Below are 26712 nucleotides of genomic sequence, written 5' to 3'. Positions count from 1 at the left end.
GCCGGCTGAGCAGCTGAGCGGCTGAGCGCATGCGCGCAGCTCACGGGCACCGCCTCACAGGGCCTTCCCCGCATGCGCGGGAGCGCGGAGGCGGGTCAAGTTGATTGAAAGCGGGTGGCGTCGTAGCAATGGCGGCGCTCGGTGCTGCGACAGGCGGTGGCAGTTGGTTTTCGGCTTTGGCGCTCGGGGTGACTCTTCTCAAATGCCTTCTCATCCCCACCTAGTAAGGGACCCGCACGGCCCGGGGCTGGGTGGGGAGGCCCCGCGGTCGGTCAGGGCGGGAGAGAGAAGCGTGGATGCCCCTGGGTGAGAGGAGGAAAGGGAACTTGAAGTCATGTGGTCGCTGCTACCCCTTTGCTATGCTTCCCACTCCGCCCTTTGAGTGTTATTTCACCTGTGCACTAGATCATAGCCCTGATGGCTAGGGTCAGGGCTGGCACTGTCTGACTTTAATGTTTCTGACCTCAAGGTCCTCTTCCTTAACATGCAGATAAACAACACCCACCTCCAACATTCATTCAGCCAGTACGGTATTTATCAGCTGCCTCCTGTGCTAGGCACTGTTCTAAGTCCTGGAGAGGCATTTGAGAAAGAAATTTCTGGGGAAGTTGGTGAGGCCAGATAGACAAACAGGAAAGTTTCAGATTGCGATGAGGTCTGTAAAAGAGGTAGAGAGTGGCTACCGGGCAAGGCTTTACTCTCCTCTTTTAAGAGGTGATGTTTGAGTTGAAAGCTGAAGGATGAAAAAGAATAAGCAATGTCAAAAGTAGTTCAGGCATAGGAAAGAGTAAGTGTAAAGGCCCTGTGGTAGGAAAGAACTCAGAGCATTCCAGGAACAGAAAGTGAGCATTGTGGCTGAAGAGCAGTAAGGGAGGAGGAGAGTGACACAGGATGAGGTAGGCAGTAGTCAGGTCACACAGGCTTAGACTGCTGTGCGACAAATGGATGCAGACCCAAGACTGAAAGCATGGGATCCCATTAGGAAACTACCACTCAGTGGTAATGTGTATACAATGGGTACTCAGTATTTATTAATATTATTAATATTGGCTTCCACATCTGTTCATCCTTCCTATTTCTTCTCCCTTGACTTTCCCCCTCATTCCTTTGCTCCCTTCCCAGTTTAGTGTTTGGTTTATTGGTATCCTTTGGTTCCAGTTCTTGGTGACCTCTCGTTGGGTATAGAAGAGCTGTATGTATAGAATGTAAATCCATACTGATGTGTTGGGGACCACTGCTTTAGATGACCCAGAGACTCTTTTCACTTAGTATTGGGTTGGCCAAAAAGTTCGGGGACTTATTATCGTGGGGAACTGCAGACATAGGAGAAGCTCTGAAAACAGTAAAAGTTACTTTCACGGAAAATTTACATTAGAAAGGAGGCCTGTACCTGGAAAGTAACTATTACCAGAGATCACTTTTTCATCTGAGAGACTTAGCTGCAAGGCAGAGCAACGTTTGTTTGCCAAACATTCTCTTCTCACCTTCCCAAGAGTTGCCTTCCCCCCTCTTTGAAGCCCCAGCCCCCTACCCCTCTCCTTAGCTCTCATGATGGTAGATAAGCCTCAATCACCTGGCCACCTTTTGAGTCTCATCTTGTATCTTTTGGGGCTCTTGTACATATGTATGTAATTTAAATTGTCTTTTTTTTCCTCCTGTTATTCTGTCTTAGGTCAATTTAATTCTTAGACCAGCCGCAGAACCTGGAAGGGTTGAAGGGAAAACAATTTTCCTCCCCTATATATAGGGGACATACTTGGATATATTTATATATAGTGAGAGAGGGACCAGTAAACAGAATTTGGAGACATGAGAAAGGCAGGGCAGGGGCCTTTTCCCACCTTTTCTGTCTGATGAACTCCTGCTCATCCTTGAAGATCCAGCTTCTGTGTGAGGCCTTTGCCAGATAATGAATCTTACTAGAATTGTTTGTGAACAAGAATAAGTCACCTCTGAGCAATAGCCTGAGGGCCTCCCTTAAGGAAAAGTATGGGCTTTTGGTCAGCCCTTTAGATCAGGGGTCCCCAACCTTCAGGCCACGGACCATTACCAGACGCTCCCCATCGCTCGCATTACTGCCTGAGCTCCGCCTCCTGTCAGATCAGCGGCAGCATTGTATTCTCATAGGAGCACCCTATGCGAGGGATCCAAGTTGTGTGCTCCTTATGAGAATCTAATGCCTGATGATGTGACGTGGAGCTGAGGCGGTGATGCTAGCTCTGGGGAGTGTCTGCAAATACAGATTATCATTAGCAGAGAGGTTTGACTGCACAGAGACCATAATAAATCAATTGCTTGCAGACTCATATCAAAACCCTATCAGTGAGTGGCAAGTGACAATTAAGCTGCATCTTTTTTTTTTTTTTTTTTAAAGAGTAGCTTTTTTTTTTTTTTTTTTTTTTTAATTTTATAGCTACTTTATTTATTTATTTATTTATTTTTGGCTGTGTTGGGTCTTCGGTTCGTGCGAGGGCTTTCTCTAGTTGCGGCAAGTGGGGGCCACTCTTCATCGCGGTGCACGGGCCTTTCACTATTGCGGCCCCTCCCGTTGCGGGGCACAGGCTCCAGACGCGCAGGCTCAGTAGTTGTGGCTCACAGGCCCAGCTGCTCCGTGGCATGTGGGATCTTCCCAGACCAGGGCTCGAACCCGTGTCCCCTGCATTAGCAGGCAGATTCTCAACCACTGCGCCACCAGGGAAGCCCTAAGCTGCATCTTACAGAGTAGACCAGACATAAGCAACACACTTTGGGTGTCACTGTCTCCCATCACCCCCAGATGGGACCATCTAGTTGCAGGAAAACAAGCTCAGGACTCCCACTGATTCTGCATTATGGTGATTTGAATAATTATTTCATTATATATTACAATGTAATAATAATAGAAGGAAAGTGCACAATAAATGTAATGTGCTTGAGTCATCCCAAAACCATCCCCCGACCCTGCCCGCTCTGTGGAAAAATTGTTTTCCACAAAACTGGTCCCTGGGGCCAAAAAGGTTGGGGACCGCTGCTTTAGATGACTCAGAGGCTCTTTTCACTTAGTATTGGGTTGGCCAAAAAGTTCATTTGGGTTTTTCCATAACATCTTACTGAATAGGTTCCCCACCTTTTCCAGAAGGAGGTCTGGCCTCCAGGTAAGTGAGGTGTTTCAGGATTATGTAAAATACCTATTTGTGTCTTTATAAGGTAGTGAGCTGTGACTATGTAGGGGGTGTTGGTCCATTTAAAAGCATAATTTTAGAAATGTGAGATTGATAAATGTTATGAAATCTCATTTTATTCATTTGATTGTTTTGAGTAGCCATTCCACAGATTTTGAAGTGCACCGAAACTGGCTTGCTATCACCCACAGTTTGCCAATATCACAGTGGTATTATGAGGTAAGTTTTAATTTTCACCTTTTTGGTTTTTTTTTTAAGATGATGTGTGAAATCGTGTAAGTATTATTGATATTAAAACAGTTTCCCCTGTGATCATAGGTTGAATAAATCTTTATAAAAATTGTAGTCTTTCCTCATGTTACCGAACCGAACTTCGGTCCCCTTGCCTGGCACGCACAAAGCAGATCTACTGATCCTGGGTTATTGTGAAGGAAAATACAGTGTTTATTGCAGGGCGCCAGGCAAAGAGAACAGGCAGCTAGTGCCCAAAAGACCTTGTTGGCTTAAAAAAATGCACAACGTCAGAGTTGTGAGTTAAGTTTTATTTGGGGCAAAATGAGGACTGCAGCCTGGGAGACAGCATTTCAGATAGCTCTGAGAAACTGCTCTGAGGAGGCAAGGGGGGAGCTAGGATATATAGGAGTTTTGCAACAAAGGGCAGGCAGTCGGGAACATCAAAAGATTACTGCTAATTAAAGAAACCAGATATGTCAAGTTAAGGAGTTTAGCGCTTTTCTATATATGGGAAGATGCAAGAGTCTGGGCTTACAGAAATCATTCCTTTGATATGCACCTCAGCTATCTGGGGCCGTATCCTGTATTTTCACATCCTGAGTTTCCTCAGGGCTCACAGCAGGGAGTGGCTGCAGTCTGATGACTGCTAGGTGGCAGGTATTCGTTCCTTTCTGAGTTCCCTCAGGGCTCACCAGCTCACCATCAGGTGGTAGCTGCCATCGCTGATGACTATGAACTTGCCAATGGCTTTCAGGCAAGGGTTTTTAAAGGCCACAGTAGGGATGAGGGTCACAGGGTGCATGATCAGCTCACGGACATTTTTCTAATTGGTTGGTGGTGTGGTCATAGGGTGATGTTTTGAGAATCTTTTTTTTTTTTTTTTTTTTTTGTCTGCTTTGGGTCTTCGTTGCTGTGCGCGGGCTTTCTCGTTGTGGTGGTTTCTCTTGTCACGGAGCATGGGCTGTAGACGCGTGGGCTTCAGTAGTTGTGGCATGCTGGCTCAGTAGTTGTGGCTCGCGGGCTCTAGAGCACAGGCTCAGTAGTTGTGGTGCACAGGCGCACAGAGATGTTCCCGGACCAGGGATCAAACCTGTGTCCCCTGCATTGGCAGGCGGATTCTTAACCACTGCGCCACCAGGGAAATCCTTGTTTTGGGAATCTTAATCATCAACCTTCTGATTCCAGTCTGGGGTCTATGTGCTTGTGGTCAGCATATAGTCACCATCCTCCACTGAGTGCAGGGGTCTTAGTTTCTGCAGAACAACTCAAAGATATGAGTCCAATTGTTGTCTATATTCATTCAGGAGGAACTAGGAGTCCTGTGACTCTATTGTTCTAATCATTAACTACTTGAGTTTGCTCTTTGGAAGGCCAAACAAGAAGTGGGGGACAGGGAGGGTCTTATACCTGGGTAGGCCCCGCAGGGTCTTATTCGGTTTCAATCCCCCCTTTTCTTTGATACTCCTCAATTCCTGAGGAGAACATGGTGGGACAAGAAAGGGAATAAAGTTTTGGATAGAGAGGTTAATTATAAACTCTGCAAGGGAACTTCGTTTTAGGAGGAGTCAGTTTCATTCAGTTCTGCCCTCTGGAACTATTAGAGAACCCCTTTACTTCAATATGAGTTTCCCAAATTATACATGGGGAATTATAATATTTGCCACATGCTTTTTGAAAGAACATTGGATTGGGAAAGAGGGAAAATTGGATTCAAGACCTGGCTCTGCATCAGCATAGAAAATACATTTCATCTCTCTGAGCCTTGGTTTCTCATCTGGCATATGAGGATTTGGAATGAATTATTTCTAAGATCCTGTCTCTCCCTAACATTTTGTGATTTATGAGGACAGGAATAATCAAATGTGATGTGTAGGTGTCTGGTAATATACAAACCATTCTATTCTATTATTACAAAAACCATGTCTGTATTTTTATTTCTGGTATGAGTTACTAACTTGCATATGATACTTCATGGAAAACAGACATCAGCTCAAAAATGACTTGATCAAAAGCAGCACTCTGCTGTCAGGAAGATTTTTTTAAGACAAGCTGTAAAGTCTTCTGTGAGTTTGTTGTTGCTTTTTGGGTTTTTTGGTCAGGTCAGAATAGTCCTTTGCACTGAAAAAGCTTGAGAACAATTGACCTAATTGACCAAGTTCCTTCTCACATAATAACACTACAAGTATTTCATAAGAATGCTAAGGAACTTTAAGTAGTTTCTTTAGTGTGAAGTATCTCCATTTGCATGTATACATACCAGTGAGGAAACTTTTTGTGTGGCCTAGTGGTCCAAAGGTTGGGCTGTGATTTCAGACTGCCTAGGTTTGACTTTCAGCTCTGCCACTTAATACCTATGCTGGGCAACTGTGGGCAAACTACTTGACCTCTCAAAGCCTCTGTATCCCCAACTATTAAATGATAATAAATAATTATTAGGATGAAATGAATATAATGTATATGATGTGCTTAGCATAGTACTTAGAACAAATGTGCTCATTAAATATTAAAGTTTATTAATACTTAGCATTATTAATATAATGACCTTCAACCTGTAAATGAAAAGGCAGTCCCCTGTCTCACCATTTCCTCCCTGCTCTCTGACTATCCCTTCTTAGTCTCCTTTGCTCACTCTTCTTCATCTACACACTCTTTCAAAAACTGGTTCCCTCTGCCTCTCTTTGTGGTCCCTTTTTCTTTTTTCTTTTTTTTTTTTTTAACATCTTTATTGGAGTATAATTGCTTTACATTGTTGTGTTAGTTGCTGCCCTTTTTCTTTTAATTCTATAATTCTTTCTGGCTGTTCTCTCATTTACTCCTATAACTTTCACTACTACCTGTTATCTTAGTACTCCTAAAACTGTATTTAGGCCAGAGCTGCCTCCTGTTATTGGCTTGTTTTAGATAGAAGAGGTTTATGTAAAAGAGATTCTAGTAATGGTATACTTCTTTGTTCTTCCTGCCCTCCTCAGCAATAACAACAAAAGAAATCAACAAGAAACAAAACTCAAGTGCAAGGTTCACAGTAGGATATAAGGCTGGAGAGACACATGCCTCAGGTCTGGAAGGTCTTTCTGCCATACTAAGGAGAGTGGACATGTGAGCAGTGGATTGTTTTGTAGAGCCCTTCTTAGCTTTGACTTCTAGCTTACCGTTCTGTTCTGGACTCAAATTAAATTGATTGGTCGATTGGTTGGGAAAGACATTAAAAAGACCCATAATAAATATTTGTGGAATGAACACAATTGTTTTGAATCTTTGTTGACCTAAAACAAGTAGACTGCCAGTTATTTCTCCAGCAAAAATGGGTTTATTCAGGATCAGCAGAAAATAGCAATTCAGGGTCTGCAACCATAGCGAGTCACGTGCAAGTCCCCACGTAGCGCATAACGAGGGAAGGAGAATTCTTTCAAAGAGGGAAAAAGGAAGTTGGGAGGGCTAGAGTAAACAGACTCCATGGCTTTTCATTGGCTGAGTTGTGACAGTCTGAGCTCTTTGCAGGAAAGAAGAGTCTTTCTTCTTGCTGTTGGGCTCTGCTGTCCTCCTAGGGCCTGAGACTTCCCCTTTCTGGCCTCCTGATTCTATCTTAATTGAGGTTTCTGTTTATTAATTTTTACATCTTCATATGTAAAAATGAGGTTGGATGTTTTTGTACTTGAGGAAACAGCTCTGTTGTGGTAGCTTCCCGAGCTAATGGATTTGGAGTCGGAGACCCAGATTTGAGCCCCAGCTCTACCACATATAAGTGACAGAACTCTTCACTTGGGCGGAAATGTTAGCTAATCGCTTTCCTGGCTTCCCAAAAGCTGTTTAGGTAAGATGATGGCCCCAGCTGGAAATCCCTGAGGTCAGGAGGGCCTTCTGGGCCAGGTTTGGTAAGTCTTTGTGGGGAGAAGGAGCAACATACAGAGGGTGCCTGAGGGGTGTGGGATTGGGGACGGCAAGGGAAGGACAGGGACGTTTTGTTTTGGATAAATGACCATCTCAGGCAGCACCTGTTCCTTCTCCCAACTCTTTTCATGCTTTCTGTTCCCCATTTTATTTAAAGTAATAAATATGTTGATAAAATAAAGTAGGAAAATCTTTTAGACTTCTAATAAAATAAATGGCTCTTTAAGGGTAGAGTGAGCTCTGACATAGAAACTGTGGCTGGAAACCACAGATGTTAATAAAGTGTAGATTCATGTTGAATTTCTTGAAATTGTATGGACCAGTAATTTCTAAACTTTTTAAAAAATATATACCCTAGCCAGAAATCATTTTTGAGCATTCACTACCCAAGAGGTCTTTATAAATTATAAAGGCAAAGCCCTATTAATATACTTTTAAAAATAGAAATTAAGAAGGATAAGAGTAAAAAATATAATTTCTCATTTTTCTTTCCATAGTTCAGTGGGTCATCACCCCACATTGGAGATTTGGGATTAGAGAAGGAACTTTTCATAAAGGAAAATTTAATGGGTGGGTTCATAGCCTGAGTGCCCTAGACAGAGAGCCTCTGGGTTGGCCTTTGCATTTTATACCTTCAGGGGGAGTAAATAGGCTACTTCTTATTGAGACCTAAAGTTTTCATTCATCCTTATCATGAACAAAGAGCTAATAAGTAGTTTGAGTCTCTCTTGCCTCATTTTATACTATAGAGAGACCCTAAATAGTAGTCCCTGTGGGCACTCAGTTAGTACCCAGTGAACCCTTAGTGCACTTCCAGAAGGAGAGGAGTTTTCCATTGAAAAGAGCAACAAATGCAGAGTAGGGAGATTATTACTGTCTCAGCTCTTCTAGGTGCAAGATCAGGTTTAGTTTTAGGGACATGATGAGGATAGTAATGTTTTAAATGATAACAATTAATAATATTTACTGATACTTAGTTTATATCTGGTTCAATACTGTGTGTGTATATATATATATATGTAAAATTTAATAACCCATGAAGTAGGTACTGTCATCCTTGTATGAATGCAGAAACTGAAACAAAACAACAAAATATAGTATCATAAAGTTCATATATAGTTTATATTTTTATATAAAGTTTATATGTTTTTATAAGATCTATATTTTCATTTAATCATTAGTGACCATTCATTCATTTAACTAATGATTATATAATATATCAGGAACTTAATAAATGCTCAGGATACAGAAATGACAGAGTGGTTTCTGCTCTCAAGGATCTCATGACCTAGTGGAACAAAAGATAAGTAGCATCAGTGTAGCATTTTGTCGTTTATAAACATATTTCATATGTATTAACTCATTTAGTCCTCACAATATCTCATTTTACAGATAAGGAAATTGAATCTCTGGGACAGAACTTGAACTCAAGCTAGTAAATCATTCATTATGCCTTAGCTCCCTTTTTATATTTAGATGAGTAGAACCATGTCATAACCAAGTTTATTATTAAAAGTTTTCACATTAATTTCTTGTGAAGTATAGTTGACTCTAAGGAAATTGAAGACTGTATTAAATAACTTAGGAAACACGTTTTGGTGTTCTGCTCAGTCTTAACAGAAAATTTTCTATTTATGGCATATTTTAAGTATAATTTCATCATGTGTTTTTTTTAAAGATGAGAGAATAAAAATTTCCAACCTTTGCACCTTCTTTATTTATTCAGTTACTTAGGATATATTCTATCTTCAATTTTTACCACAGGCAACTTCAGAGTGGACCTTGGATTACCCCCCCTTTTTTGCATGGTTTGAGTATGCCCTGTCACATGTTGCCAAATATTTTGATCAAGAGATGCTGAATGTCCGTAATCTGAATTACTCCAGCTCAAGGACCTTACTCTTCCAGAGATTTTCCGTCATCTTTACAGATACACTCTTTGTGTATGCTGTCCATGAGTAAGTCTGAGAATGTCATTTCCTGTGGAGGGTGTTGAGGAAATATTATAGTATTAAATAGTATTAACTTGTTCCTCATTTGGGGCAAACAAAGTTCATATAATAACAAATGCTAGAACAGTCCAAAATGGTTGTGTTTCAAACTTCACAATGAGTAATTACAGCAAGCAGTCTAGCTGAATCTTGTGGAAGAAAATGGGGGCTAAGGTGGGGTTACAAGTTAGAGGTAGAACAAGAGATTGTGAATGTTGTGAAAAGTAGTCCCAAGTAGAGTTCCAGGACCGTTTCTCCTGCCCAAAGTGGCTCTACATGCTTCTCTTTCCTTCCTTGTAGCGGACTACCAGAGGCTGCCATGACCTACCCTATTCTTTGGGATATGCATACCTACATACAGCACAGCACAGTCATGCATACATATGCATAATGCTAACCACCAATGGAGTTTCCATTCTAGTAAACTCAAGAAATCTTACAATTTTACAATAGTGCTTTTAGTTGTAGTCTCTGGATTCTTTCCTTCGCGAAGACTCTTCACTAATTTTAGGTTATGTTTATATTTTATATTTTTATGTTTCGCATATTTTACTTATAAGTTACTTTTAAGTAGGTGAATACACGTACGTAGAATATTGTGCACAGTGACTTCCAAGTAGTGATTTCCCAGTTAATGTTGATTTCTATTCTGTCCTAATACTTAAGCCTGCTGGTATGATTGTGACAGAGCAGTAACTGGTGTCCATTCAATGACCTTTGTCATAAATAGATCATTTCTGCTTGTGAGGTCTTCTAGACTGAACTCTTGCCCCATTCAGTAAAGAGTCCCTTGGGGATGTTTTAACCCCCTGCTCATTTTCATGGAATAACTGCTGTTTGGCACCCTGACCTTCATTCTCTTTATGACCTGGCAAGAGTTGAAAGGGAAGGTGATATGTAAATGTACTCCTTTTAACTCAAAATGTTTAAATTCACACTCTCAGGGAAAGTGTATACAGGCAGAGAGAGGGAGTAGAATTCATTTCCATCTACAATGTAGAGGGAACAGTTAAGTAAGATAAAAGTCTAGAACAAGGCACTTTGTATAGATTAGTAACTTACTTAATTTTCTCAATTACCCTGTAAGGTTACTATCTCTGTTTATGAGGAAACTGAGGCTCCATGGAGGAAGAGCAGGACACCTTTTGCTAACCCCTATTTAACTGCATCTTGATTATGTCTTCTTTTGATTTTAGATTTCTTTGTTTTTAGAATTTGCTGGTATTCAAATGAAACACATTTTTAAAAAATCTGTTTATAGAATAATACATCCTTTTCATTGTCAAAATTTTGGAAAACAGAAAGCAGTTATACATACACACAAAGTAAAAATGACCCATACTCCTGCACTTACAGCTGTCACTATCAACATTTTGGTGCATATTATTTCAGCCTCTTTTCTGTATCTGAATTTAATTTTTATAAAATAAAAATGGGATCATACTGTTTTGTCACCTGGTATTGTCACTTAATTACTATATCTCTACCTTTAAATAACATACATTTTTTCATAGGAGTTTTTTAAATTATTTGGGCAATCAAGAGCTGCAGGTTTGTGGCTCTATTCTTTTATTTTTTCAATTCCCTCCACCACCCTCTCCGAAACTGTCACAGGTCTATTCTTTTTTTTTTTTTTAATATATTTTTTTAAAAATTTTATTTATTTTTGACTGTGTTGGGTCTTCGTTGCTGCACACAGGCTTTCTCTAGTTGCTGCGAGAGGGGGCTACTCTTCGTTGCGGTGCGCGGGCTTCTCATTGCAGTGACTCCTCTTGTCGCGGTGCATGGGCTCTAGGCGCGCAGGCTTCAGTAGTTGCAGCATGTGGGTTCTGTAGTTGTGGCACGTGGGCCCTAGAGCACGTGGGCTTCAGTAGTTGCAGCACATGGTCTCAGTAGTTACAGCGCTCGGGCTCTAGGGTGCACGGGCTTCAGTAGTTGTGGCGCATGGGCTCAGTGGTTGTGGTGCACGGGCTTAGTTGCTCCGCAGCATGTGGGATCTTCCTGGACCAGGGATCAAACCTGTGTCCCCTGCATTGGCAGGCAGATTCTTAACCACTGCGCCACCAGGGAAGTCCTCACAGGTCTATTCTTAACTTGGCTGGTATCGTAATATATAATTTGGAGTGCTATATCATTCTGGTCTGCATTTTTTAGTTTTAAGGACTAAAATAGTGTGTGCCCTCTCAATTTTCAAAATCCTTACATTTGGGTTTTTGGTGGATGGTTTTATTGTTTGTTTGCTTTATTAAATGAAGACTTTGTTTTCCAAAAAAAAAAAAAATGAAGACTTTTGTTTCAAATCAGCATAGCTGAGAAAGAGACATGGAACTGGCCTTGAGGCCTTTCTTTCTGCTACCACCTTTTTAAACAGTCAAGAATGGCATGGACACCCCAATCCCTGTGTCTAATCTAATAAACTGACAGAGAAGCAACTAAAATTTTTCCAACCCATTGGAATTTCTTGGGAGAGGTGACACCTAAGGACACCTTAATTGGAAAATTGTCAACATCACCAGAACTGGACTCCATCACCTTTCTTTTTCCTCCCTATTAATAACTGGCAACATTAGAGCTGTGATTTGGGTGTAGTCATATTGAAGGACTACAAGAAATTCTCTTGGAGTCCCTTTCCTCCTTTTTAAAAAGAAAACCTCCCATGGTCCTTGAGAAGTAAATTTAATACTGTGAATGAAAGCATCTAGCATGCACTGAGTACTCCATAAATACTAGCTTCATTTCCTTCATCCTTTCTCTCCTTCATTCCTCCATCTCTTTCTTCCTTTTTTTTTCTTCATATTTGGGTTGATATAAACCTGGGTTTTCTGACTGCTATTCAGCCTCAGTGTCACTTTTTAATCATCATTTTCAAAATAAAATAGTTCCACATTAAAAAAAAAAAGAATGGCACGGACACTTTATCAGGAATGGCTAATCAAATGCATCAGAGTATATCAGAGTGTACTCTGTAGAAGTATTATGGTGTTCTAATGAAGATTAAATTTGTTTCTGATTCTTTCCTCATGTTCCAATATAGGTGCTGTAAATGCATTGATGGGAAAAAAGCAGGCAAAGAACTTACAGAGAAGCCAAAGTTTATTCTATCAGTATTACTGCTATGGAACTTCGGGTTGTTAATTGTAGACCGTATCCTTTACGTTTTATGTACTGTTCCCTTACTTATTTGATATATACTAAGTATAAGATTAATTCTTTCTGTAATGGTGATTCTGAAATGTGAGCTGCTTTTGAAAGTGGATGTGGGGTGGGTTAGTCAGTTCCCCAAACTGTGGTCTCTGCCCAACTTCATCAGACTCTGGTTGTTAGAGCACTTTGTCCCTGAAAAGTTAGTGGTGACGTGCAAGAACCAGTTAAACTGCCAGTAAAGCAGTATACTGGGACTTGTTAACTGTCTTTAGATTAATCTAATACACATATCTTTAATAGTTTATAACACATTATTCTAAATACCTTTTATAGGAAACGGCGTATCACAGTGTCCATATGGAAACAGGCCTTCATGCTTTTCTGCCATCTTGGCTTATGACATATTAATAGGCAAAGTTCTTAAATCCAAAGGGTCTGAATGGGGGACTTCCCTGGCAGTCCAGTGGTTAAGACTTCGCCTTCCAATGCAGGGGGTGCGGGTTTGATCTCTGATCGCGGAGCTAAGATCCCACATGCCTTGTGGCCATAAAACCAAAACATAAAACAGAAGCAATATTGTAACAAATTCAACAGAGACTTTAAAAATGGTCCACATCAAAAAAATCTTAAAAGAAAAAACGGGGTGGGGGGGGGCGGTTCCTGAATGTAACTAAAATCCGAATGATAGAAGCCGAATTTCTACAGTTTTCATACAGGTAGCCAGGTGTGGAAGAAAACACCTAGACTTTGGTTTAAGTCTGACCTGGTCTTGAATCTCAGTTATGAAATTCAAGTAGTGTTAGGCCATGAGTGGATTAATGCTCTGAGCTCTAACTACCTCACAGGTTCACTGTATGTGTACTATAAACAATGGAATGCTACATGCAGTGGCCTTCAGTAGCTGTTAGGTCCCTTCCTTTCTCATCCCCGATTCTAAAAAGCAAAACAAAACAAAAAACTCCTTTAGTTGCTGGCTCTTTAAGGTACAGAAAATATGGGAAAGTTTCCTGGTTTTCTTCTTAAACATAAATTTTAATTTAAAAGTTTGTCCAGGATTTGGCTGTTTATAGAAAACACTTTTATGAAAAGTCCAAACTGGTAGTAATATTTTTGTCTTTAATTTACCTATAAAGGAAGCATTTGCAATTTTTATACTTAGTCTGCTGGCACAGTTCATTGTGAAATTGGTATCCTCTGTTTTCTTTCCTTGACCTGAGTCCAGATATTCATTTCCAGTACAATGGTTTTTTATCTGGATTAATGCTACTCTCTATTGCACGATTATTTCAGGTAAACACAAAATAGGCTAATTATATTAGTTTGGTTTTTAGCTTGTAAAGGTGATAGGTAAGTTTATTTGACCAACTGTTTTGAGTTGCCAAGTGCTATAGACACTTTTATTGAGTATTTCTCACAAATTCCATCTTCTCTTTTAATAATACTTTTCTCCATTTTACAGATGAGAAAATTATACTCTAAAAACTTGTTAGAGTATGGCAGGCCTAAAATAAACTTGAGTTTCTATATTTGGTTGGGATCATTTATCCAGGAATGAAATCTTCAGCAGTTTATACTATGTAGTAACTGTGATGGTGGGGCCTTAACCATCAGCAGCATGTAGCATAGTGTAATGGAAAGTATGGAATTTGGAACCAGAAGACCTGGGTTGAAATCCTGAATAACCCTAATAAGCTGTGTGACTCAGACAGGGGTTATTCAAAAGCATTGGCTGCTTCAGATTGGATACGTTATATATAATATATTATTGAGTAAACCTTGTAACTATTCTGTGAAGTTGTTAAAAGTTTCCTCCTTTCATAGAGGAGGAAAGCGGATAATTCAGATTTCTGGGACATTCCTCTGTACACTGAATCAGAATCTCTGGGATTGGGTTTTAGGAATCTCCAGGGAATTTTGATACACCATCAGGTTTGGGAACCATTAACCCAAGGCAAGTCTTTCAACCCTCTCAGCCTCAGTTTTCTCATCCATAAAATAAAATTTACCCTTGATACATTCTGTTTATAAGATGGGGCCACCTACCTCACAGGGACTTTGGAAAGATCAAATTCAATAATCTATCTTAAAGTTCTTTGTCAACTATAAATGTCTGGATAAGTTTTTTTCTTTTAACCATAAAAAGCCACATTATACATGGATCATAATTGGTGTTCAATGAATGAATGTGGATGGTTGTTGAACAAATGTACTAAAGTTTAGCTATAGAACCAGCTAGACTTTCTCTGAATCTTAAATAAATAATAAAACCGGTGGAGAGATTTGGAAGCATCCCATTGTTTTTGCCTTATCGTTCCTAACGCATCTATTCTAGACCACACCTGATGAGACAGTGAAAGGAGGAACTTGGCTTTTCATGTTCCCTTTGGCAGTTTCTCATTTGATCCTTCCACACCCCAGGACCCCAGGACCATTATCTCATTTTATCCTTCCAAAATTCCTGTGAGGTAGGTAGAATGCAGACTTCTTTAGTTATAGTCAACTCAGTTTGGAGGTTTTTTTTTTTCTTCCTAAATCAGAATGCCTTTAATTCTTCTAGGTAGTTTGTTAGATCTAGTACTATTGGCACAATACTTGGTGCCTTCAGCCTGATTGTAGTTTATGTTACCTAATATGTAATATAAGATTTAAGTGATTCTTTGTTAGCATAGCTTTATGTGTAATCATTGGTACTCTCATTCCCAGATCCTCTCTGGAAATCAGCTCCAGCTATTGTATAACTATAAGAGGGTGAAGGTAATTAACTTCCCTAGGTTCCTTAAGGAGAATTTGTAGTGTGTTGTTATGATGATGTATCTTGTACTTCAGCATCAAACTTAGTACTTAATAAATATTTGTTGAAATAATGAATTTATGAACCGACTAGGCTCAGTATAAAAGCTGGCTGGAATCACTTGCCTCTGTTCTCCTTATATTACATTTAAACTTTTTTATTATAGAAAATTTAAATTATATACAAAAATGGAGAAGATAGTACAGTGATCTAAACACGCACACACAGAGGATTATTTTGAAACACATCCCAGACATCATATTTCATTTGTTAAGTATTTCCAAATACAGGCAGACCTCAGAAATATTGTGGGTTCAGTTCCAGACCACCACGATAAAGCAAATGTTGCAATAAAACTAGTCATGTGAATTTTTTGGTTTCCCAGTGTATATAAAAGTTATGTTTACACTATACTGTAGTCTGTTAAGTGTGCAATAGCATTGTCTAAAAAAATGTGCATACCTTAATTTAAAAATACTTTATTACTAAAAAATGCTAACCATCATCTGAGCCTTCAGTGAGTTGTAGTAGTAACCTCAAAGATCACTGATCACAGATGACCATAACAAGCATAGTGATAATGAAAAAGTTTGAAATATTGCAAGAATTACCAAAATGTAGCACGGAGACAGGAAGTGAGCAAATGCTGTTGGAAAAGTGGCGCCAATAGACTTGCTCAATGCAGGGCTGCCACAAACCTTCAATTTGTAAAAAACACAGTATCTGTGAAGTGCAATAAAGCAAATCGCAATAAAACGACATATGCCTGTATATCTTCAAAACCATGTTTTTTTTTCAATATGGTAAAATACATATAAGATAAAACTTACCATCTTAAACCATTTTTTTCTTCCAGTTTTATCAAGATATAATTGACGTACAGCACTGACATACAGTTTAAGGTGTACAGCATAATGATTTACTTACATACATCATGAAATGATTATCACAAGTTTAGTGAACATCTATCATCTCATAAAGATACAAAATTAAAGAAATAGAAAAAAATTTTGATGAAAACTCTTAGGATTTGCTCTGTTAACAACTTTCAGATGTAACATACAGTAGTGTTATTTATATTTATCATGTTATATATTACATCCCTAGTACTTATTTATCTTATAGCTGGAAGTTTGTACCTTTTGACTGCCTTCATTCAGTTCTCCCTCCCCCATTCCCCACCTTTGGTAACTACAAATCTGATCTCTTTTTCTTAGAGTTTGTTTGTTTTTGCTAGTTGTTAGTTACACAACTTAGTGATTCAATATTTCTATCTATTTCAAAATGATCAGCACATAAGTCTAGTTACAATCTGTCACCATACTAAGATATGACAATATAGTTATTGAATTTCCCACACTGTACATTTCATACCCATGACTCATTTATTTTGCAACTGGAAGTTTGTACTTAATCTCTTAATCTCCCTCACCTATTTCTTTCCTCCCGTCTCCCATTTATCTTAAGCGTTTTAAAATGTACAGTTCAGTAATGGTAAGTATATTCACACTGTTGTGCAACCAATCTCCAGTGTTTTTATTTTTTAATAAACTTTATTTTTTAAAATAATTTTAGCTTTACAGGAAAGTTGCAAAGATAATAGAGTTCCTGTACCCCCTCACTCATTTTCCCCTAATGTTACCATCTTACGGTACATTCATCAAGACTAAGAAACCAACATTGGTACACTCAGATTTCACCAGTTTTTCCACTAACATCCTTTTTCTGTTCCAGAATCCAATCCAGGATACTACATTATTGTGTTTAGTCTACCCTGAATTTTGAATTATTTACCTTTTAAATCTCCTAGAAAAGGCATATGGAAGGAGCATTTCTCTTTGCTGTTCTCCTACATTTCAAGCACATCTACCTCTATGTAGCACCAGCTTACGGTGTATATTTACTACGATCTTACTGTTTCACTGCAAATAAACCAGGCAAGTTTTAGTGATCATTTTATTTTTTCTTTATTTTATTTTATCTTGACTTGGTGGCTTGCTTTATGAGAGGGTTTTATGAGGCACAGCAGGTATCTCTCAGCTATTGATCCTATAAACCCTTTACCCATTCTGATTTTTCTCTGCTCTTGCCACATCATAAAGATTGGTGTACTATCATGGGATACCTCTAGTTTTGGCATATTGTATAAGTTATGGCTTTCCATGCTACTGGTTAATGATAATGTTCCTTTTCTGTAGATGGGTCCATCCGATGGAACAGCTTCAGTTTTCTCCGTCTTATTTCCCTGGGACTAATTGTTTTCCTAGTTTCTGCTCTTTCGTTGGGCCCTTTTCTAGCCTTGGTAAGTCTTCTATTTGTTATAAAGAGTACATATTTGTTGTTATTTAGAAAAAAATAATAAAGCCAGGAATATATAAAATAAGGAAAACTACTCCTTTTTTACTCCTTCCCACTATGACTCCCCAAAGATAGGATGTTACTCTTTCACACATTTTTGTGCTTATGCAAATATGTATGTGCATATATTTGTATGTTTAACTATATGTCTCACACAGACACACACACTCACACAGAGTTGCTAATAATTAGTCACAGATTTCCATATTTGCTAATTTGCTTGTTTGCTATACTTCAGTTGTAACCTCAAAATCAATACTCACAGTGCTTTCACAGTCATTCATTGACAGCAAACATTCTAAAGTGCCTAGAATGTTACAGATGTTCAACAGATGTTTTTCGTTTTTCACTTCTTCCCTCATGCTGAATTCAACTAATTAGTTTTAATTTCTGCTAAAACTGGGAAACATTACATCTCTCATCAAGCCTTCCCTGCCATCCCCTTCTCTTCAGTAAACTTGGTAAAGCTGCAGTCTGTGTTCTCCTTTGCCCCTTATAAATTCTTCCATTATTATAATAGTATTGGACTGGTATTCAGAGTACTCTGATGTATCTTGTCCCACTTAACAGATGAGAAGGTTGGACAAAAAAGAGGTTCTGTGAACTGCTCAGGATCACACAACTACTTCCTTGAACAAAAACTGGAACTCAGACCTCATAACTTGCTACACACTATGCCATAGACAGTACCCTAGTTCTCTTTTTGAATTTAGAAAAGATTGATCACTGTTTAATCTCTTTTCAACAGAACCAACTGCCTCAAGTCTTTTCCCGACTCTTCCCTTTCAAGAGGGGCCTCTGCCATGCGTATTGGGCCCCAAACTTCTGGGCTTTGTACAGCGCTTTGGACAAAGTGCTGTCCATCATCGGTATGGTAGCAAGCCTTCTTACTTTTTTTTTTCTTTGGCCGTGCTGCACGGCTTGTGGGACTTAGTTCCCCAACCAGGGATCGAATCCGGCCCCGGCAGTGAAAGCACCGAGTCCTAACCACTGGACCGCCATGGAATTCCCTAAGCCTTCTTACTTAGACTATGAATATTGAAAGGACTAGTCACATTGACAAATGGAAAAACCTGCCTTGTGTTTTGAATGTGGCTGAGCTGGTTGTTCTCCAGCCCTGCGTTTCAGCTTTCAGAATGAGCAGGGGAGTGGTTCTAGGGACTGAGACTTCAGTGCAGGAAGCAGACTGCATTCCTTATAAAAGCTCTTTGTGGCAGTGAGGTTGTTGCTCCTTTCCTTGGGAAAAAAATAAACTTTTTAGACATTTTTAGAACCTAATTTTACCTTAAGCAAAACGTTATTCAGTAGTTATAACCTTAGTTTTAAACTTAAAAAATGTGAAGAAGTAGGAAAGAAGAATGTGTAAGTTGTGACTCTGGGTATTGAACCAATAAGGGAATGATAGCCATGCAGTTTAACATGAGCTGAGAAGAAAGGGAAACCTTAGGCTATGCTTTTGAGTTTGAGGTGTGATGAAAAAGAATTTATAACCTTTAGGTGGTTCTGAAAATAACTCTGTGGAACAACTCACAGTCTCTCATTTGTGAATACAGCCCAGCTTGATGGAAAATGGCAGGATCAAGAGAAGGACAGGTAAACTTTTCTGTAGTGGGACAGACAGTAAATATTTTAGGCTTTGCAGGCCACATAAGGTTTTGTTTACAACCTTTAAAAACTTAAAAACCTGTTGTGAGAAACAAATGCAACAATAAGAAGTGCTAGGCTGTCAGTAGCAGGGGCTTTGGAACCAGACAGAACTGGGTTCGATTCTTCCACCTATTAGTTGTATGACTTAGGCACATTACTCATCTCTCTGTGCCTCAGGGGGGGCAAAAAGTAATGGCTACAAAGCCCTTGGCACATGGTAGATGCTTAACGCGTGGTGGCGGCTATGACTGTTTTGGCTACGTACTTACAGGAAATCGTAATTTGTTATTATTGCTCACCCACTGAGTCCAGCCTTGATGTACATGGCATCTTATAAAGTAAGTTCTTAACATTTCTAAAAGCTTTAAACAACCAGCATGATATGAGGTACAAGGGTCGCTTGCCTTATCTGAGTCAGGAAACTGTTGTACCTCACCTTGTATATCTGTCTCCTCAAGGATGTGGTGAGTGGAAAGTCAGTGGCAGGTTAGGCAACTCTGTTTCAGGCAGATAGTTATTAGCTTTAAGAGAGAATCAGCAGGCTGAAGGAAAAAGGGACAAGGTGAATGAACAGAAAATATTTTGGTAGTCTACACCTTTCCCACATTTCACTAATTTTCAATGGCATTAGACAGGGCCATTCAGGTGCTCAGACTGTCCCTGACTGTTCTGTTAGCTTTTTTGGGCTGGGACTTGCATCATTATCCTCAGACTTGGTTCATTTAGTAAGTATTTCTTGAACTCCTATGTGCTGGGGATAGAAGTAAATAAATTGTCATTCCTGCCTTTAAGGAACCGAGTATAATAGAGGAAATGAACCTATATACAGATACAGTGCAGTGTGGTGTGCACAGAGACATGTATAACAGACCTTAGCCCACAAGAAAATCAGCTCTACTTCCTGAGTTAGGAGCTTTCTCAGATGAGTAAGTGAATTAGGAGTTAACTTTGCAAAGTGAGTAGGCCATTCTAAGCAAAGGGAGTAGTCTATGCAGAGGGACACAGGTGTCAGAGTGGTATGTCGGCTCATTGTGGCCAAGCTGTATTTAACAAGGTGGAGTAGATGAGGCTGGAGAGGTGGGAGGGGGCTAGATCATGGAAGACACATATATGGAAGAAGCATATGTGCTATGCCTAGGAATGTGGACTTTATCCCATAGGCAAGGAAGGATTCAAAGCTGGCCTGTGACATGGTAGACCTGTATTTTAGAAAGCTTGCTTCATTTTAGAGGTGAGAGCATATTGCTGTTCATGCTGCCTGCCAGCAAGGTTTCCTGTTCCAATACAGACAGCTGCAGTCTAAACTAGAGGCATTTTAGGTAGAATGGTGCAGGACTGAGTTAATGAAATCTTGACCTTGGAACAGTCTTAAGATTTAGTAGCTTATTCTTTTTCCTCAAGGAATTGATTGGTAAAATATGGTGTGCCATTAATCAAAACAGAACAAAATAAAACGTCTTTTTACTCTGTAGGTTTAGAACTGAAACTTCTTGACCCCAGCAAGATTCCCAGGGCCTCGATGACAAGTGGTTTAGTTCAGCAGTTCCAACACACAGTCCTTCCCTCAGTGACACCCTTGGCCACCCTTATCTGCACTCTGATTGCCATATTGGTAAGAATTCACACGTGGTCCTCATTTCTTGTGTTTTCTCTGCTTTTCTTTTGTGTGGCTGGTTGAATTTTAACTTTCAAGTTTTCCCAACTGTAGGATAAATTCCATGGCTGTAATCCTGCTGCAGATTGAGGCATTTCCTATTCTTAGGGTAACTTTGAACACTGTAAGGAAGGATTACTAGTAAAGCCTCTTTGAGAGAGGTTCTCACCAGAGGCTAATAGACCATCTGTTCACCGTCAGATGAGGAAGAAAGAAAAGCCCAGGGGAGGGAACTTGGACCACACCGTGGAGAAAGAGGACAATGTAGTAGGGACATCAGATTTTTGTTTTCATCCATGGCTAACTGATAAAAACTCTAAATTTGTCTGTACTGCATGGATATTTTGTGATGATGATAATGAATTGAGAGAGTCAACAATGGCTGTCTGAGCATGAGATAAGAATCTTATATGAATCAGATGCTGTTATAGGCATCATTCATAGCTGTTTTTATTTGTTAGTGATCATGATGCCCTCAATTTCATGATACAATTTTAGTAAAATTCAACATAAATAACTTAATCATATCTAATTATACTCAGTTTTAATTTTGGTTTCTAAACAATCAAGTCTACTCACAAGACACCTGACCCCACTTAATTACGTGGCAGTACTGGTAGGTAGTTAAGCTCTGTTGGCCTACTTATCCACATGTTCTGAGTTTAAAACTTTTTTCCTAAAACTTCAGCCTTGTAAGCTGCATATGGAAGGCCATGGTTTTGTTGTAAATTACACTCCAGCCCACAAAGTTAGGTGTTTGTTTATTAATATGCTAAGATCTAATTTATTATTAGCTCCACAATATCAATGAACTTTTGTAGTTTGACCTAATAGGTTCAGTGACTATTAATTAACTAATTATGAAGGTGTAATATGAGTTATACTGGATATCCTAGAACTTAATTATCATTTCATATTAATTTTGATGAATAGAATTAATTTTAATGTGTTAAATATATATTTCCAAATGCCTTTTTTTTTCCTGAGTAGTTGTTTTTATGTTAACTTTTGGTGGACCGTTCACAAAGCGAATTATCCCAGTTTGATGGAGAATAGTCTTAAGAGCTACTGTTTTTCAGAGATGACGTAAATTATATTCACCTGAACAATGTTTCAGTAAAGCCTATTTTAAATGATACTGAAGTTTTATCTTTGCCTATTGTTTCTAGCCCTCTATTTTCTGTCTTTGGTTTAAACCTCAAGGGCCCAGAGGCTTTCTCCGATGTCTAATTCTTTGTGCCTTGAGCTCCTTCATGTTTGGGTGGCACGTCCATGAAAAAGCCATACTCCTTGCAGTTCTCCCAATGAGGTAAGCAGATAGCTCAGTCAGTCAACATTTCTGGCGTATTTCACAGTGATCCTATTTTTTTCCATTTGATCTGTCGCTTCTTGACATGTTCAGTGGGATAAGCAAAGGCAAAGACATATGGGAACAGATTTATACCGGGACAGAATGGGGATGTTTAACTTGGGATCCTTGTACCTGTGTAGGTTCTAAGGTATGCAAAACTGCCTGTATTGTTCCTGCATTTTTTGGTAAGGGGTACTGTAGTGATTAAGCGCCATGATACCAGGCTGTTACTTCTGGATATTGAATGGCAGCATAGTATGGAAAAAGCATGGACTTTGGTGTCATCACACCTGTGAAAATAAGGTCCCACAGTTCCTTGTTAAGTGTTGTTAGTCAAAGTAAGGATTGAGTCCATTATGGAATAATACCTAACACATACAGCACTTCAGATTTTTCAGAACTGTTTTTGTTGCTAGTTGGTTTTTTTGGGGCGGGGGTTGTTGTTTTGTTTTGTTTTGCATTCTTTCTTTTGAGCCTCACAACAACCTTTAAGATAATTAGGATAAATGGATATCATCCCCTGTCTTCACATCTGCAGAAACTGGGGCTCAGAGTTTAAGTGACTTATCCAAAGTCACACAGCTAGCAAATAGCAGGGTTAGGACTTAAACCTGAATCTTATCATGCTGAATCTTAAGATCTTTTCACTGTGCCATGCTAAAAAAAAAAAAAGGCATTTTAACTGCAGTTGTGTCCATTTTATATACAACTGAAGCCCAATTAGATAGATGGTAATAGAATTAGCCTTTTTCTTAAGATTTTTCTTAAATCCTGAGAGAAATCATTTAAGCTCTGAAAGAACATTAAGCAAATTTGTCAGATCAGTATATGGCTTGTCTGGGTTCATTTAGCAACTTGGAGTTTCCAAATTAAAAAATAGAGAAAAACTTCTAATGTCTTTAGTTAGAATTCTTATTAAACACCAGCAGGTATGGGGCATTGTCCAAGAGAAGGGCTATAGGGTTGGAAATAAAACTCCAAGTCCTGTTTCTCTAGCTGCCACCACTAGGCAGCTCCCAATCCCACAATATCCCTTTCTTTGAGGAGGCAGTTACTCAGAGAGGCAAGATTCTTTTTTGAATGTTCCATGTCTCAGTGTGGTGCATTCTTCTTTGTATTACTTAAAGTTTCCCACTAAAAAATGAATAGTCTCATTTGAATTGGACTTGTAGCAAAGATCAGTATGTTATTTTATGCATAAGCCAGTTCTGGAAATAATATTCGATGCAGGTTATTCCAGCTATTTGCAAGTATAAGCTTCATATGATGTTTTAAGGAATTATTATAAGAACTTTTATTTTTAGCCTCTTATCTGTGGGAAAAGCAGGAGATGCTTCAATTTTTCTGATTCTGACCACGACAGGACATTATTCCCTCTTCCCTCTGCTCTTCACTGCACCAGGTAAATAGCTTCTTTTAAGAGAGATCTATTTAATTGCCTTGCCTTTTCATCAGAGCCTACTGATCAGTACTGTCTGATCAATACTATCTGATTTAAACAACCTTAAAATCTCTTAGAAAGAGAGAGCTCATCCATTCTTTTAAATAAAACCTCCAACATGTCCCTAATTCTCAGTATCTTTACATGTCACAAAAATGCAGTTAAGCTCAGAAAGCATTCCTAGCACTATATAGCTGTGTCATTGTGATTATATTCCCTTAAGTACCATAAACCTTTCTCTTACCAACTTAATTATCATATGTACTTTTTTATTCTTTTAACAGAACTTCCCATTAAAATCTTACTCATGTTACTGTTTACCATCTATAGTATTTCCTCACTGAAGACTCTATTCAGGTAATCTAAAAAAAAGTACATTTAAAATTATATTTACTCTTGTGAAATGTTTACTCCTAAATGATTGATAAGCCTTTTAAATTTTATTTTTTAAGTTTTAATAGTAATATCACAACATTACAAAATATCAGCAGATAGCAGGAGAAATTACCCATATTCCATCACTCTCACATGGCAGCACAGGTCATGGCTTTAGTTTGGGGGAATATTTGAGGAAGGACTACCCAGCTTAAATTAAAACTTTATATGAAAACTAAAAAATGGAATGTAAAATATGCATTATGAGTAAAACCACATAAATACAGATGCTTAAAACCAAAAGATATGTAAAAAATTCTTACATATCTTAGAATTATGGGTGGAATTTTTTTCTTTTCTAAACTTAATGTTACCTATATAATTTTTTAAAGCTTGCTTATGGATTATATCTGATTGTGTTCATGAAACCTCAAATGCTTAATTATATGAAAACTCAATTATAACCATATGACTCAGCAATTCCACTCTTAGGTATATACCCAAAAGAACTGAAAATAGGGACTCAAACAGATACTTGTACATCAATGTTCATTGCAGTTTTATTCACAGTAGCCAAAAGGTAGAAATAGCCCAAATGTCCATCAACAAATAAATGGATAAACAAAATAGTATATATACATATAATGGAATATTAGTCATCCAGAAGGAGGAAGCTCTGATATGTACTACAACATGGATGAACCTTGAAAACTTAGGCTAAGTGCAATAAGCCAGACACAAAAAGGACAAATACTGTATGATTTCATTTATATGAAATATCTAGACTAGGCAAATTCATAGAGACAGAAGGTAAATTAGTAGGTATGGGGACCGGTGAGAGCATTGGTGGTGCTGGATAGGGAGTTATTGTTGCTTAATGTTTCCAGAGATTCTTTTTGGGGTGTTGAAATGTTTTGAAAGTGGATACTGACACAACATTGTCTATATACTTAATACTACTTAATTATATACTTAAAAATGGTTAAAATACCAAGTTTTATATTATTTTACCAAAACAAAAAATTATGTATTGTTTACCATATTCTTATTCCAATATCACGCTATCCAACCCCCTTTCCTCTTCCGAATGCATAGCTAATTCTCTCTCAGCAACTTCAGCTAAGTGACAACATAGATGATGGTTGGGTAAATTTGGATTGCTGAGTTAATGTAATGATATATCTTTATCATTTTTTTTTAAATGTGAAATTTTATGCATTCTTTTGACCCTAGCTTTATCTGTACTTCACATCAAGACAGTGCAGGTGAGAAGCTTTAGCTGAGAAATGTTTGCAAAAGCAGAATGACTCATCTAAAATCAGACTCCTCTCGTTTTTTCTTCAGAAAAGAAAAACCTCTTTTTAATTGGATGGAAACTTTCTACCTCCTTGGCCTGGGGCCTCTGGAAGTCTTCTGTGAATTTGTATTCCCTTTCACCTCTTGGAAGCTGAAGTACCCCTTTATCCCTTTGTTACTGACCTCAGTGTATTGTGCAGTGGGCATCACACATGCTTGGTTCAAACTGTATGTTTCAGTATTGACTGACCCTCCTGTTGGCAAGACAAAGAAGCAATGAATAAAGGAACTGCTTGGATGTATTCCAAGCAATTATTTCATGGGAAATTAATCAGAACTTGAAGAAAGTTGCTGGTGGCATGAACCATTCATTTCAGTAAATCTGTTTGAGGACCTTTCTTCTAAACTTGGCCTTGCCCAGCTTAGCAACCTGATTGTCACCATGGTGAGAAGCCACTTGTCCTCCGTAAGCAGTGAAACACATCTGAAACAAATCTCGCCTTCCCCTATTAAAATTGTCTGAGATCATTGAGACTGCTGTGCTTGCTCTAGGCAAGGAGGGAGTCTGATCAACAGCATGATTATCTGTAGCCTATGATAACCATTGTCAGGGTATAAAGCATAATTAGAATTATGTGCTAAGGAAAATATAAATAAAATATCATTTTGTATTTCTGCATAAAAAAATTTTTGGATCATTTCCAGCTCCTACATTTTCCTGTTGGCATGCACACAAGCAAGTGGTGTGCACTGTCCCCGTTCTGTACATCTTGTTCCAGGAGATTTTTTTTTTCATTGAAATTATGCATTGGCAATACTCACAAAGCCAGGGAGAATATTTAATGAACTGTTTGGCCTGTCAGCAGAGACTATAAACCACATCTACTCTTACATTAGTTAAGGACATCTTGTACAGTTCATTTATTCTAAAAGCAAGTACTGCAATTTTTTTTTTTTTTTTAATTTTTGCTTGTGGCCTTTTTTCAAGTTTGTTTATTTATTTATTTATTTTTGGCTGTGTCGGGTCTTCGTTTCTGTGCGAGGGCTTTCTCTAGTCGCGGCAAGCGGGGGCCATTCTTCATCGCGGTGTGCGGGCCTCTCACTATCGTGGCCTCTCTTGATGCGGAGCACAGGCTCCAGACGCGCAGGCTCAGTAGTTGTGGCTCACGGGCCTAGTTGCTCCACGGCATGTGGGATCCTCCCAGACCAGGGCTTGAACCCGTGTCCCCTGCATTGGCAGGCAGATTCTCAACCACTGCGCCACCAGGGAAGCCTGCAAGTACTGCAATTTTGATAAGGCTACTCCTTCTCAAACTTTCCTCATGTGAAAAGACTTCAGGGTTTTTTGCAGCCCAGTCTTGTCCTCCCCCCACCTTGAGGG

General features: G+C 38.9%; 1 protein-coding gene across 3 annotated transcripts; it reads left to right on the top strand.

Moving 5' to 3' along the window:
- The first annotated feature begins 90 nt into the window (after nucleotides 1-90).
- On the top strand, nucleotides 91-26017 carry ALG8 (ALG8 alpha-1,3-glucosyltransferase). Of its 3 annotated transcripts, XM_057553409.1 has the most exons (14): nucleotides 207-223; nucleotides 3302-3380; nucleotides 6365-7267; nucleotides 9048-9241; nucleotides 12309-12418; nucleotides 13641-13708; nucleotides 17020-17146; nucleotides 17408-17511; nucleotides 18316-18436; nucleotides 20687-20826; nucleotides 22038-22177; nucleotides 23524-23621; nucleotides 23945-24017; nucleotides 25380-26016. In XM_057553409.1, the coding sequence occupies exons 4-14, from the start codon at nucleotides 9138-9140 to the stop codon at nucleotides 25609-25611; spliced, it is 1317 nt and encodes a 438-aa protein (XP_057409392.1). In that variant the 5' UTR covers nucleotides 207-223; nucleotides 3302-3380; nucleotides 6365-7267; nucleotides 9048-9137; the 3' UTR covers nucleotides 25612-26016. The 3 variants fall into 3 exon arrangements, 2 of the variants coding, with proteins under 2 accessions (XP_007187651.1, XP_057409392.1); XM_007187589.3 differs by lacking the exon at nucleotides 6365-7267 and having other exon boundaries at nucleotides 117-223; nucleotides 25380-26017; XR_009009303.1 differs by lacking the exons at nucleotides 6365-7267; nucleotides 23945-24017; nucleotides 25380-26016 and having other exon boundaries at nucleotides 91-223; nucleotides 22072-22177.
- Nucleotides 26018-26712: the final 695 nt, after the last annotated feature.

This window comes from Balaenoptera acutorostrata, chromosome 9 (assembly GCF_949987535.1).
Source record: "Balaenoptera acutorostrata chromosome 9, mBalAcu1.1, whole genome shotgun sequence".
Lineage (NCBI taxonomy): Eukaryota > Metazoa > Chordata > Mammalia > Artiodactyla > Balaenopteridae > Balaenoptera > Balaenoptera acutorostrata.
Note: the sequence above shows the minus strand (reverse complement) of the source record. Positions and strands in the feature narration are given on the sequence as shown.

What these genes read in the sequence shown, in the direction of transcription:
- ALG8 (XM_007187589.3), top strand. Translation starts at nt 129, where the DNA reads ATGGCGGCGCTCGGTGCTGCGACAGGCGGTGGCAGTTGGTTTTCGGCT. An exon ending in TATCACAGTGGTATTATGAG is followed by an intron (nt 3,381 to 9,047) that starts GTAAGTTTTAAT and finishes TTTTTACCACAG; the next exon opens with GCAACTTCAGAGTGGACCTT. An exon ending in CTATTGCACGATTATTTCAG is followed by an intron (nt 13,709 to 17,019) that starts GTAAACACAAAA and finishes TAAATCTCCTAG; the next exon opens with AAAAGGCATATGGAAGGAGC.